Consider the following 15,208-nt stretch of genomic DNA (forward strand, 5'->3'; position numbering starts at 1 on the left):
TTGTGATATATAGATTGCTAAACAAAAAAACTTATAAATCAAGTTGCCATATTGGAAAGCGGCCCCACAAATAAAGCCATAGAAACACTTCTTAGCTAATTCTTTCTTTTCTACTGTAAATAAATCTCCTCCAAATATTTCCACAAGTTCTACCCAGTTTCTTTTTTTCAAGTCCCGGTTTGCGTATTCAATAGCAGATGAATCCCATAGTCGGGACTGAATTTAAATTATCAATCTTTCGGTGTCGAAATTATCCATGTTTGGAAGAAACAGAAATACACACAAGCACATTCACGCATGGACGTCAATGGACTGGCCAGACTGTCATGTGATGTTGATTTGGCCTTGACCGTGGCAGCGATGCCAGTAGCATTTGAACTTGGCATCTTGGTTGGCAGCGATGCCAAGTTGGAAGCGCTGCCAGACGGATGCCAGGTGCGATATACGTATGACTACGAAATTAATGCATTGAGTTTGGCCGAGATGCTGGCAGCTGCGCCATGGCCTCCCGTTGGCATCCTAGTGCGATACCGCCCTAAACTATATGCAACTCGATTCACTGGACATTGACATGGGTTGAAATGTACTGTAAACCATTCTTGAACTTAACTGAATACGTGCGGGTGACGTAATGTATGATCTTCCTGCCCACTTGCGTCCTGATTTATTACGTTCGTTGATTGAGATTTCGTGTATGGTAATTTCTTATTTATACCTCGGTCTTATCAGACATGTTTGCGCAATTCCGGCTGATTGATGTTTACTTCCCCACCATATTTTATATTGAGTATCGTGTTTCCGACTACAGACAACATTCTGAAACTCGGTCACAGAATGGCTTTATTAGGACGAATAACTTGCAGTGACATTGTGTCAGATTCCGTGAATTATCTCGCATGCCGATCGATTAGTGGCACGATTATGCGCTCTTTGCGTTTATATGCGCACACAATGAGGAGATTCGTTCGTCTGCATGCTTGGTCTTGCAAGGTACCGAATGGATATCGATTAAACTTGGTGATGCATGTTTTGAGAGGCAAATTTAATTCGGTTAACGCGAAAACAATCTTTACCGATTCAATCAAAATGCCTCGACACACAGAAGTGTCGTTAATTTTTTTTACAAAATACAAGGCTAGAGTCTGTAATGTTATTTGGATTTGTAACAACAGACTTTTGTCTAAAGTAGATTAATTTAGAGACCAATTGTAAAGAACGCACTTGTAAAATGTTTGTCTTACTCTTTGGATTTCACCAGTTTATTGGTTTTAATAAAGAAGTGTTCGCGAGCTAACATTTTTGCAATGAATTTCTTAACGTTTACAACAAATTGTCTGTTAAGAAGTTTGATTTTTAATGAAAGTATGATTGTCCCACTAATTAAACGTATGAATTACTTGTGAAATTACATTAAGTTTTATGTTTTTGTAAGTTTAGATTAATTGGCATTAACTTATTTTAGATAATGTTACGATGTGAGTGTTGCGTGTGGGAGTGGTTATTGGAAAGGAGCCGAAAGGCATTTTATATCCTAAGTTCTGGACTGAATGTTCTGTTCCGCGTTATCATCATTCATTTCAGTAGTACACACATTTGTCCTATGGTATTTTACACAGCAGAACAGACAGTAGCTTAAGTGCATGACTTTATTATTTTGCAAACGACAAAGTCTGTGGTTGTCCGATTGGCATTGCTTGTGTCTTAACGCCGTTACTCATAGAGATGTTCACAATCGAACTTTTTGTTACAGTTCGTTTGTTTGCAAACTCTCAAATAACTAGAATATTTAAAAGACAGTGTAATGAATTCGTTACGTTTATACCACTATTGAAAATTAACATTAAAATGGATCTTAGAGGAACAGGATGTAAGCGTTAATTGGATTGAACTAGTTTGGGATAAGGGAATTTCAGTGAACATCATTGAATAACAATGAAGTGGTCTGTGAAGACCATTAATGATGTAGTTGGTTAAGAACTTTGAATATTCAGTAATTTTAAGTTGACGCTGTGGTGCTGTTTGCAGCAAACTGAGAAGTATCACAGAGCAAAACGTAAGACGCCTGAGAAGTGGTCGGAAGTACTAATTTCACGCACAAGTTACGTAACATTAAAGCAATGGAGAACTTAGCAGTAGAATTGTTGGACATGAAGACGCACAAACGAATATAATTCAGTTCTGTAGCAGTGGGCATTGTCCGCGTCAGGTTACTTGGCGGTCGGAACTCTGTATTAGTGATTTTGGTTTGGTTTGTGCAACGGTATGGCACCACAGGCATTTACAGATCAAGAAACAAGAGGCATTGTTTGCTGTGTGGTTAGTGGAGTTTAAGGAAATAATAGTTGTTTTATCTGAGAATCATACAAGGCCCACAAACACTCTGTGGGCAAAATTAAGAGTTATATTTTGTTCAAGAATGTGGCACATATAGTTACAATTTGGTATTTTAGGGTCAAAATTTTTTTGTCATCTCTATAAATTACTGTAAGAACTTGAAGACAACAAGTAACTAACGCTTGTAACATTGGTGTGTGCAGAATATTCAAAGAGTTACCGAACATTTGAGAACAAAACATACTTACATAATTATTATTATTATTGTTAAGTGTTCTGTCTTACGACAGGTCCATTACTGTGAATAATATAGTCTTTCTAGTAAACACTTCTCAACAGTAAACGACTGTCATACATTGCTACCAACTTTAATATCACGGTATCAACCAAGGAAAGTTGTAGACTTTGCAATTACGTATCTGTGTGCAGAGTATGTTTGAACATTCTGTCTGTTAATAAGAGACACATGGGACTGTAGGAAATCAGATTCTCTGGATACATTAGTTTCAGCGTAATTCATTCCATGCCATCCATCTGTTCAAGACGAAGCAGGCTGGGCTGTTGAGATGAGGGTAACCTATTTAATATCACATTCAGATCCATCCCTGACTCTACGCAGGCGCGGAACGGAGTCGCCCCACTTATCGATTGCCAAGCAGCACACTAGCGACTCGTTGCGATATCTAAGCGAAACAGCGGTGTAAGAAAACAGCTGAAAGTATGATCACTTTTTAATATCCCATGGTGTTTTGACAATGTTCGTTTTTGCTATTGTAAAGTGATTGGTAATTTCTGAAGGAAACAGTGGCAGTCATGTTGTAACGTAGAGTTACTGTGGCAACTAAAGAATTGTTTTTCATCGAATCGCATCGGTGTCTGATAGAACCATGAACTGGGATGAGACCAATATCATACACACTTGTGCACCAACTTATGTTGTTAATTCGTTTCAACGAGGGCAGTGAGGATACTCTGACGTAAGAAGAAAAACACAACGAACGTCAATGATTCAGGTATAGCTATGTGCATTATATATAGACGCATGAGTGTGTAAACAGTATGACCGCATATTAGACTATGTGTTGTAAAAAAAAAAGGTTTTCGGAGCAAGTCTGAAAAAACTACACAAACTTCTACTGTTTTTAAAACATGTCTGCTTAACTATGAATGCTTAAAGAAGTGTAACAGATTTGAAGGAAGGAAGTTTTAAGCCGTTTCTTCTTCAAAGTACTTAGACCTGTATCTTCTAGGGTCCTTGCCCTGTTTGAAGGTTTACAACTTTTTAAACTGTTAGACCACACTCATATATAAGAGCTTAATTCACTGTTTTAGCTTCCCCCCAGTTACATTAAAACGAACACCCTCATAATTTAGACTGTAATTACAGATACAACCTTCTGTGGCCCAAAGTGTCTTAGACCACCAAAATATTTTACACTTTATCTTCAGACAGCCTCAAATGAAGTACCCACACACAGTCCACCTAAACGTTTTACAGAATTTGTTCAAATATTACAGCATAGGTAGTCAGCACTAAATAAATACTGTACCTAAGACTACCACATTGTAAAAGGAAATGTATGCAACGATTTGCCTATTTGCCGTATAAATATCCCCATTTGATTTAATATTAAATTAAACTCTAATTTAATAGATTTAAAGTTGTAGTTAGCTCATTACAGATGAAGTTCGCTTAAAAATGACATTTTCGTATCGAAACGTGTTGCCACTGGCAACTGATTGTTTTGAGTTTTTAATTATAGTGTTATAGTATCATTGCATATTCATCGCCCTGATGACGGAGACAGTATGACCTCTGAAACGTTGGTTAACATCGACCAGACTACACAGCTCAACAACCCAGAAGACGGAAATCTATTTATTTGTAGATTAGGATTGTCAGTCTTTTTTATCAGCGCTGGGTGTGTCTCGTATTTATTTAAGCAAAGAACGCACCTGGATGCTGTGGGGACAGAACGAATTGAAAAACTTATCTTCATATGAATTTACAGTACAGCGTGTTCCATTTCAAATGCAACGCTGCACGAATCGCGTATTGCAATACACAAATTTAATCAGAAGCAGGTCCACCCTCGTGTAATGGACTCTCCCTTGACACGTGAGTCACGGTCAGTCGGGATTATAGGCCGCTGCTCACTCCATTTGCAAATGCGAACACTTGTTTTGTGGGGTGTTTTTCAAAGAAAGAATTTGGTCGAACAACCCACGAAACTTGGAAGATGTGAAACATAATATTAAACGCACTGTAGCCAAACACTTTACGAAGTATCACTGAAAAGGAAGGATGCTCTGCTTCTAGAAGGTGAAGGGAATTTTCAGCATCTGCTGCAAATCTGTTCTGTGAGTTATCCTAAGAAATGCAAACTAAAATACAACTAGTTTGTTGACACCAAAGCTTAGGAATGCTGTTGTAGGAGGATTGCATTTTAAACGAAACATTTTATATTAAAATATATCATGTCTGTTCTTGTTGTGCGTAGTAAAATTCGTAATTTGTACTGCTTAAGACCTTACCGAACAGCACAGTATGACTGTGACTGTCGAATTGAAACAGCAGTATGGTCGTTTACGATCTATGTTAAATGGGGTCGTGATTACTTTATATTTTTATTCAGAAATAGCGCCTATAAATACAATGGGTCGGTTTAAAATAACATTTAAAAACTTGTTTCTTGATATTTTCGAATAAATATTCTGTTGTTGAGATTTGATGTTGTCATGGCGACGAGTATGAAGATGGATGTAGCACCGCTTAGTCAGGTGGATACATAGGCGTGTTAGACCAAAATTACGAAGTTGTTAGTAAACAGAAACAACGGCATACATTTCCAGGACGACGCTAGAATACTGTTGTTCAATTTTTATGATATTTGACTGCAAACGTTTTATCGATTCAAATTAGAAGAGAATTGCAAACGATGATTAGGGAAGAATTTGGAAGCAGACTTAATGGTTTTACTCTGTCATTCCAGGTACGTGCTGGGGCAGTAATTAGGCCACGACCGCTTCCTTTTATATACTTTCCAAATCATTAATCATCGTATCATTCGAGAGGCTATGTAGTCTGAGATACTTACAGGGTCATTAAACCTTAGATAGATAAAAAAGCCAACCCAGTATGAGGCATTCCTGACATGACTGAGGAAAAACTGATAACACATCGTGATCCCAGAACGGTTACACCGGTCTTAGGGTTGCGGAAACTTCAGTGTGAATAGTTAAAGATGCTCTGTCCAGTGCTGTACCATTGGCCAGTTTGGAAGTGAAAACTCTTGTTAATAAATTTCGATTCATAGTAATTACTCATGGAGCAGGGCTTAGATTCCATCCAAACTCTGTGAATCACTTAAACCATTTTGAAACTCTGTCAGTGTGTAGGATTGACCCAATTTCCCATCTCTATTCCAGGAATTAACAAAATAATACATTATCATGAAAACCACTTATTCTGCAATAGAAAGAGATATGAAGTTCGAGTTATTGTTATATGAAATGCACATAAAATGGCGATGTTGACACAGACGAACTTTGTCTCCTGCTGTATATTAGAAATGTTTTGTCAGATGTGTTTTAATTTTAACTTCTGAAAAGGATGATTGTTTGATATTGTGAATAAAAAGGCGTTTTCCTTCCTCATTTCCGGATTGGAATTGTCGCACGACTTAACCATAGAATTTAATAACTTTCAGAAGTTCTTTGTCATGGCCCATTAGCTTCTAATTTTGAATGGAATGTTTTTAATTACTCAACGGGAACTGTTGACTCCTTTATGTATGTACTTTAAAATTGTATGAGATTTGAGGTTCTCAAGGGGGTGATGATGTCGATGGTTTTATACGTTGTAACTCTTTGTGGACTTTGAGGTAAATACCAATATTTCGGAGGAACATATTGCTTCATCTACAGAGCTGAAGAGGCAGCATTTCCTTTGAAACGTTGATCTATCTACAAGTCTGCACGGCTGAAAAATCCAGAAGACCAATATCGAAGCTCTAAAATCGCTTTACAGGAGTCCACTTTTTGAATTAATAGATCTGTTTGGAGTGAACTAGAAAAAGGTTCAATTTATTGTTTTGATGGAAAGGGGATCTGCGTTGATTGACAGTCAAAAATAAATTTTATTTTGTTTCGTTATCTAGATGGGATTATCGAAATGACAATCTATTGTTGGTAGTGATATTATTAATTTAAATAGTGTTTAAATATTAGGTGCTTTTAAGAAATTACACCGCATTCCTGTCACTAACATCGAATGGTTAATAATGTTTAGTGAAACGAGCTTTCTGATACTGAAGGTTTTTTGTCATGGACGCTATTATTCCTTTAAAGTTGAATGGTAACTATATGTACCAGCCAGCTGTTTTTAACAACTGGCAACTATTAATTTTGTGTTTATGGGGTTTGTAAAGTTCTTAGCGTAAACTTGGATTGTTTTCTTGAACAGCGTTAACAAATTGATTTTTGTCATGGTGAAGTGTTGTTTTCTTTGCGGTACGGACTAAATTCTTAAATATTATTTAGAGGAGCTTCAGCTTTTCAAAGGGTTAAATAAAGTGTAGCAAAAGGAAATAGGATAAATATTAAATGGCACAATTACAGAACACAAATCCATAAAAAGCCATTTTGTGTTATCCCGTGTAAGAAGTTTTGAATTAAGCCCTGCAATTGACGTTAATCTTGTAACTTATGTGTTAGAACTTCGGAATCAGGCCGTATTTACTTGAATTGGTTTACGACAGGCGTTCCTAAACATTAATTTATTCATGAACTCTAGCGGAGTTATGTTCATTTGCATTTTAATAATAAATCAAATTTGTCCACTCCACTGCAAATATATTTGGCATCTTCCATTGATTATCACAGTACTCGTCATGATAATGAGTGACGGTTTGTCACAAATAGAGTGATGCTATTGGGTTATGGTGCTGAGATGTTTCCTACTTTGACTGTCACGCTTTCACTGTTATACATTGAAATGATGAATATCGAGATGAATTTTTTTTATTTTGTAACAGTGAAACGCATCACATATTTTTCGTCTGTTGCTTGGAATAAACATCTTTGAAACTGAGATTATTGCTTGCCTCTGTATTACTTGACAATTGGTTTATATTTTTAAAATTCAGTTAAATGTCAGTGAAATGAAGTACCTGTGGTACCCAAAATACGTTTTTCACAACATGTACACGAAGATGAGAAAGGTTTCATAATGATCGTGAAATCGGAGAGTGCCGTCAACAAAGACCGACACCGTATGATTTGCTCTAACCACGTAACAGTTTATACTACAACGCAATTAACTGCTATCAGTTTGTTTAAATCCTCATGTACGTTACAAATCCTCTAGCCATTTAACTCACTGGGAAAGGGCTCACGGTGCTGGAACCCAGAGCCGACCTGGATTTGGTGACAAATGTAACATTCTTTACTGTTACGGGATTCGAACTCAGTTGGCCAAGCTCATAGCCAGTCAGATTCTACTGACTGTGGTTTATAGGTTAATATACCTAACAAATCTTTAGAATTTTGATTTGGTAATTTATCCAAGAATATATAAAAAGAAATAAGAGTGTGCTTAATGCTTTTGTAATAAACCAATAAAATTACTATAACGTCTGTAATTTGTAGCGTGCGAGCTAGAGACTTCTGAAATAATGAATTTGTGTGCCTGGGAATACTAACTGTGCCTCCGGGTTAAGGTCACCGACGTTGGAGAATCGTAACGAAATATCTGCTGAAGTTATACGGTGTATTTATGATTTTCACTTGTAGAATGCGCATAGGAAATAAAGCGTGGTTAGGGTTCATTTCTTTCGTACGTTTACATAAATTACAGCTTGTACGAGTGACTTATTATATGAACTCACTTCGCATTTAAAATATTTCTACACACCTACATACATGCATGCACAAACTGGCTTAAGCCATGCCCGGTTGAAATGTCTGCCAGCATCCTGAGTGAAGTATTTTAATGACTTTAGCCCACGAAGGATATAATGTCTTTCAACATGCCAAGAACACTTGGTCCCCAGTATTTTTGATTTAGTTTGCCGTGGTCACTGTCTCATACCATCGTGTAAAGTAGCGTTTATAATTGTACAAATATTAGAGTCTGTTGGTGTCGAGTGTAGGCAGCCAATAATAGATTTAATTGGAACCCGTTTAGAATTTTTCGCAGTTATACACCGTGCTGATGAACGTTAGGATGGGTGTGTTTTTCCCTATGTGATTAGCTTCCACTTCGCGTGCTTTATGCAACTAAGTAACATTTCGAATACAGTAAGCCTTGTCAACTATCGGCTCTGAATCAGTCGTTTTTTTAATACCACTATTTCTTTGGCAGTCCAATAGTACAATATACTGATGATTTCCCCCCAAATTGATTTATTTTTACTATAAAATCAGTGGCCATTTCTGCGTAGTCAGTCAAGAAAGCCAACAGGCAAAGAATGATCATAACTTTGGAAGTGAAATTTAAATTTTTTGGTGATTTTTAAGCGAAAAACGAGGTCATTTGGGCGCGAACTGGGAATACCACCGAAAAGAGTGAGAAGAATTGCAGCCGATAAACAGAAATATAATTCGTGTTTAAATAAGACGGATGATTCACAGCCCTCAGTTTCCGCGTTGTAAGTTTCTTTAATACAGTTATTAAAATGTTTAATATTTTTGATGAATTTAATTCTGTTCTTATTTGTGTCTACAAAATATGCATATTTAATAAATTGTTATTAAAATTGACTAAATTTTTGTGCTTATTTTAAAAAAAACTTTGGTGCTCAATCATGTTATTTCCCCGCAGCCAACTACGAGCTTAACAAAGGATTCTATTCTTCGTAATCGCTGCTTCCTTATCCGTGGAATTTTAATTATCCGATTAATAACGCATATACAAGGCTTGTTGTATATGCTCGAAGTTGGCAAACGCTAGGCCGATTTAAATATTACATGGTTACTGTTCTACGGTTTATTTAAATTAATGATCGTCACAGTTTTCCCCAGCACTACGAGGTATAAGGTTTAAGAACAAGGTCATGAGAACATTTGGACCCAAGAGAAAGTAATAGGAGTCTGGGGAAAACTGCAAAATGAGGAGATTTATAATTTGTACTGTTCACCAGGTGTTACTAGGATGATGAAATCAGTGATGTTGAGATGGACGGAGCATGTAGTACGTATGAGAGAGAGAGCGACATGCATGCAGAATTTGAGTCGGAAACACGAACGGATGAGGGCACATGGAAGGATAATCTTGAATGTTTACAGGACGTTGCAGAGTGGATTATTCTGTCTTAGAATTGGGACTGATGACTAGCTTCTGTAAGCACAATAGAATACTTTATATTTCCATAAAACATCGGAGCCGAGCGCCTGTTTTTTTTATGTTTTCTCAAGTAGGACTCTTCTGGACGAAGTGAATAATATACCCACTCGGCTTATGTTTTCTCACATTTGAATTACTGATTTTACACCTACATTTAAAATTGTACCAAGGGGCACAGATTAATGTTCTGCCCTGAAGGTGGAAATAAAATTTCCTTACTGTTTACATTCCGTGACGTGTTATTACATTAGCATAAGGCCATAAAAGCTTTATTACACGGCACTTTATTACATGCATTGTAGCGGTCCGTGTACGCTATTCTTAGGGTAGATCGCAGAATTATATTACGAAATATTGGTAACTAAACTGCAAAGAACAGCCTAATTTATTTCAGCCTATCATTAATTTTTAGTAATTATTTACATTTGAATTTAAATCAAACAAAATTGTGTGCTGAAGGGAATTTTCCTACACTTGATGATGTTCCATCTGCTTCTAAAACACTTTCTATGTTATTAACATAGGACTCTTTCGGGTTCAGACAAACATCTAAGGAAGAGAAAATATGCATTTACAGTTGACGACCGTGCGTCAGAACACAAGAACGTCCGAATCTACATGTATATTAAATGAATTTAGTGCTCACTATCGAACGTAAATCGGGATGTAATGAATCATCGAGTGTCATAAACGTTTAGAGAAACGTCAGATCTACAGATGGGCAGTTCAATTGAGCAACAAGCTGTGTTTACCGTTCCAGTCTGACAATACCTCTTATTAACACTTTGTTAGACCGTCACAATGAACAAATAATCAAAATGTTAGCTTCCGGAAAGAATTCTGTAACACGTGTTTGGGGTTTTAAGATAACGTAACGTATAATAAATGATTTAGTGCAATTAAATTTTAGAAAGTAACCATAAAAACGATTTCACTGAAATAAATAACAAAGTTTTCGATTGAAAATTGAGTTTATTTTCGGTGGCTCAGCTGTCGATTGTGGTGTCCTGACGCCTTGTAGGCGTTCAACCAAAGTTTTAGAGAATCTTATCTCCTACAGGTTCGCTTTCTGTAGAAGATAAGGACAAAAATTAACGTAGTGAAAGCTTAGCATGCCTTGGTTAAGTCTGATAAATTATTTTACAGAACTTTGCGGCCTAGAAGTTACTGCTTCTTATTCTGGAGGTCCCTGGTTCAGAGTTAGACCCGTTGATCGGCTATTTTGATTGAGATGGTTTGTAGTTTCCCTCAATTCCTTCATGAAAATACCGGACAATACCTTAAATTAGGCCACGACAGCTATGCCTTTCCCAATTCATTATCCATTAATTATCACGTTATTAGACACTGTGTATTCTGAGACATTGACTGTGTCGTTAAATAAACCATAAGTAACGTATAGCCTGCTGCACGTGACAAAGTGACAATGTCCGCGAATTTAAATCTGATTACGACAGCATGAACACGTTCCTCTCTCATAACACGTCCCAGTTTGATCAACTGTTGGACGAACCTAATTTGCATTCATAAGAGAAGTTTCCGTTCAGAATTGCTATTCTGAATGCTAATCTCGTTGATAGGTCCATGATAATTGACGGGTGGTCATTATTTCCTCGCTCTATATGAAATATGATTTCGAGTGGTGATCCATTGCATTGCACGTGCAATACAGTAATTAAGAGACTCTTGAATCTTTATGAGTTGCATGTATATCAGAAACGAAATATGGCTGTCTTTTCAAATTATTAGTTTACAAATTCGTTTACGTTTATTGTTTTGTTTTGTAGAATTACGTAAAATTTATTATTATTAACTCAAGTAGTGTCTTATGACTCAACTCATGTAGGATTTGAATTAAATTTAGTCCAGAAGAATCTTGACAAATCATTTCAGTAAAAAATGTTTCGAGCTAATTTTATTTACTCGTTACTTGAAATAGTAAAACAGAAATTGTTAGTCTCTTTTGATGAAATAACGGACTAGAATAGTAGTAGCTGAATATGCCCATTTAAATGAAATATATTGTTAATGTAACAAAGCCTTAAGTTGGACGCAGTATATTCATATGAAACATTGGGATGTATCTTCAAGTTCACACAGCGTTACTACTCAGATAACAAATTTAAAATTTGGGTTGCAACAAGGAGAGGAATTTCCTGAACATCTGAGTGACATTGGCTTTCTAAGAAGGACTCTGCTCCGTGTAGTTGTCTGTTAATAAATCCACTTAAATTTTAACTTAATATTCGCTACGAATATCAGTAGGAGAACCCGAACCCTTGTCAACGTTCTCGCGCACACACAGTGGTATCCGAATTTATCTCATCAGAGAACGTGTTGGTACGGTTAATGAACCTTACAACCACTGCTGTGTGAATGGAGGTAATAATGGCAGTGTTAGGATTACGAGGTAGGCTGTATCCTCTTAATGCTTATTGGAATTAATTGCACTGTTTCAGTTGTCGAGCTGAAAGCAAGGCTTTAACATTACCATTCTCCGATACCGATAAGCGAAAACGATTGGGTTCTGCACGAAGGCTTAGTAAGCAACCTGAATATGGTTTATATAGTATGGCGTCTAAGGAATCGGTCGGCCATGAGGAAATATTTTGAGATCCGATGTATGACGCGTGGGAATAAGAACGCAAGTGAAATTAGCGTGTCATTAATATGTTAAAATTTAAATGTTAGTAATTTATGTACCCATAGGAAGGAACAGTGTTTATGGAATTGATCACAGCAAAGATTTATGTTTGTGGATATCTTAAAAATAACCTCAATACTAAGTCTTAAGGTTGTCAATTATTTATTTTATTCCGTCTGATCACAATATAATTTTATATAAAATTTCTTATAATTAAGATAATAAAATATCATTCATGCTCCATATCGATTGATCGATTTACATTTCGGAACATTTACACAACATGTTTCGGTTTTTATAAAACCATCATCAGGTGTAAAATATATCTAAGAACTTAAAACTCAATTATGATTTCTGTAGTTTTTTGGTGATGTTTCATTACGTTTGTTTTTAAATTTAAGAAAAACAACACCTTCGCCCAAAAATGGAAAAACAAACGTAATGAAACATCACCAAAAAACTACAGAAATCATAATTGAGTTTTAAGTTCTTAGATATATTTTACACCTGATGATGGTTTTATAAAAACCGAAACATGTTGTGTAAATGTTCCGAAATGTAAATCAATCAATCGATATGGAACATGAATGATATTTTATTATCTTAATTATAAGAAATTTTAAATAAAATTATATTGTGATCAGACGGATTAAAATAAATAATTGATATAATATTCACAATATGACGCAATTACACTATCTTAAGGTTGTATTGAGGTTATTTTTAAGATATCCACAAACATAAATCTTTGCTGTGATCGATCTCATAAACACTGTTCTTTCACAGTCTTATATGTGGTTACGAACATTTGTATCCTGGTGATGGAGGCAACAGATTCCTCCGAAGTGTTTGTAAGAACCAATAGGACAACGCCTCATCACCCTAGAAGACCACAGTCTAAACGTTCAGAGTCCCGAAAACCGTAAATCCTTTAATATAAAGTACCTGTTTTGCAGGATCGGGAGTTTTCTTTTCAAACGACTTCGACACTCGTGAGACCTGCATTAGCCTGTTCTTCAGTCATAAACGCCCCCCCCCCCCTTCGACGCAAGAATCTCGATATGAACTTGTGCTAAAGGGCACGTCGATGCTGCCGTGCGTGTTACATCCATGAACTTGGTAACTGCGTTAAAAGGGCAGGTAGCATCTGTGCCCCAGCAAAACATCGTAAAGACGTGAACACGGAGTAGGTATAAAGCACATTTTTAACCTTAGGCCTGTGTAGTCAAATCACGCTCCGGCCGCTTTATCCTCGTGTGAAGAACCTACTGGAAGTATTACCAAAGATTAAGTGCTCCTATCGATAGTCGAAACCCGGACATTCATGCACGGTATTCCTTGTACGTTGACTATTTATTCACGTATTCCATACAGAAAACTCCTTTTTGTAAGCTAATAGTCGCTTAGCTAGTCAATAAATTCGCTATATTTTAGGGAACCTGTATGTTGTTTTCCGTGCCAGTACGATGTATAATGTTCGAAAACAAGCAAGGCTTTTAAGGCGAAGGACCACCCACTGTCAGGATACAAATATTCTAGAAGAAACACAACTAAATATGAAGGTGGACAGAGAAACACGTCTTATAGCATGACAGTATGCTTGTATTTTATAGTTTACAGCTGTATGAACATTAGCTGCAAGCATTGAACAGCTGAGTGTGGAGGCGGGGGGATTTGGTGATTGACGTTGAGACTAATCAGGTGGGAAATTCACTAAGAATTCGCAGAGTGGCGTTGGAGTTCCACGAAACAACCCCCTGCTGAATACGGCCCATGTGCTTAGCGCCTGCTTCTGCACTCCAAGAGAGCCACTAACGAACTTCCGGTCTGCCTTGGGACTAAAGAGCTTGCATAACTCACACTCCCGGAAATTGCTACGAGATCCGGCGAACATTAATAACGACGTTTTGGAAAATTATTAATGCATATGGATCAAGATCCAGATCTAGCTAGCTCCTCTCCCTCTCTACATATATTACTAGTCTGGTTTCGCGCCGAGTTAGTATGTAGACAAACGCTACTCAAGCTTAGCTTTAATGTTTACTTTACCTTGTCTACCCATTTGTTTCCGATTTCCCACCCGCTGAAATCCATCCTCATTCCTAACTGGATGCGTGTCTACCTGCCGAGAATATATGTTATCTCGTTTCCTTCCTTGGTCTACATGGTTAGGTACATACATTCCTCACCTGATCTTAGATCCCGAATTTGGTATTATTCCGACTATAATTGTGCAGTCATGAGATGAGCCTTCTTATTATTTTGTTTATTATTTATATAAACTGAAACCGAGAGGATATTATGTCTTATTAATTTCCTGAACCAAGTAATTATAATTTTTGTAACTCGGAGATACTGGGTTTGAAACTGAATTGCTAGTTGGTGGAATGATATTTCTTTAACCTCCTCTCTCGTTAGTAAAGTGATTGGCCGCGGGCCAGACGGCCAGGGTATGTATTCGTCCCTTCGTCTCTAGGAGGGTCTGGATGGGTGCTTGTGTCATTGAGAACATAACTAAGTACATTGGCCAGTGTCCTCCTGAGAATCTGATAGTTGCGCATATAGATAAATGTCTTGTCTTCTGTGGAACCAGAAGGTTCATTACCGTGTAAACAATTGACACTGGTCGCAATCTTGAATCAGATGTGTCAAGCTCACGCGCACTCATTTAATTTCTTTGAGATAGTTTTATATTATCCTCACGTCCATGTGTAGGTCTTTAAAATGGTCCCCATATTCAATTTTTCCGCCAAAACATTGAATGTATTTCTCATGTCCCTCTGCATGCTATTGAATGAGCACTAATTAGTGGGGGGGGGATGATGTATTTATTTGAGTGATTTCCTGAATTAAGAAATTTGTTCTTCCTCAGGGTCAGTTAGCAG

The 15,208-nt window shown here is 37.0% G+C and overlaps 1 protein-coding gene across 1 annotated transcript in view; it reads left to right on the forward strand.

Moving 5' to 3' along the window:
• The first annotated feature begins 3,012 nt into the window (after nt 1-3,012).
• Nucleotides 3,013-15,208, forward strand: part of LOC110834268 (beta-1,4-glucuronyltransferase 1) — a 32,351-nt gene continuing 20,155 nt past the window's right edge. Inside the window, exon 1 of the mRNA XM_087354176.1 lies at nt 3,013-3,347. Within this exon, the coding sequence (XP_087210302.1) occupies nt 3,339-3,347 (9 nt within the window). The 5' untranslated portion in view covers nt 3,013-3,338. The remainder of the gene's footprint in view (nt 3,348-15,208) is intronic.

This window comes from Zootermopsis nevadensis, unplaced genomic scaffold, assembly GCF_977971745.1.
Source record: "Zootermopsis nevadensis isolate Lab colony 2312 unplaced genomic scaffold, Znev_1.0 Znev_ptg000022l, whole genome shotgun sequence".
NCBI lineage: Eukaryota > Metazoa > Arthropoda > Insecta > Blattodea > Termopsidae > Zootermopsis > Zootermopsis nevadensis.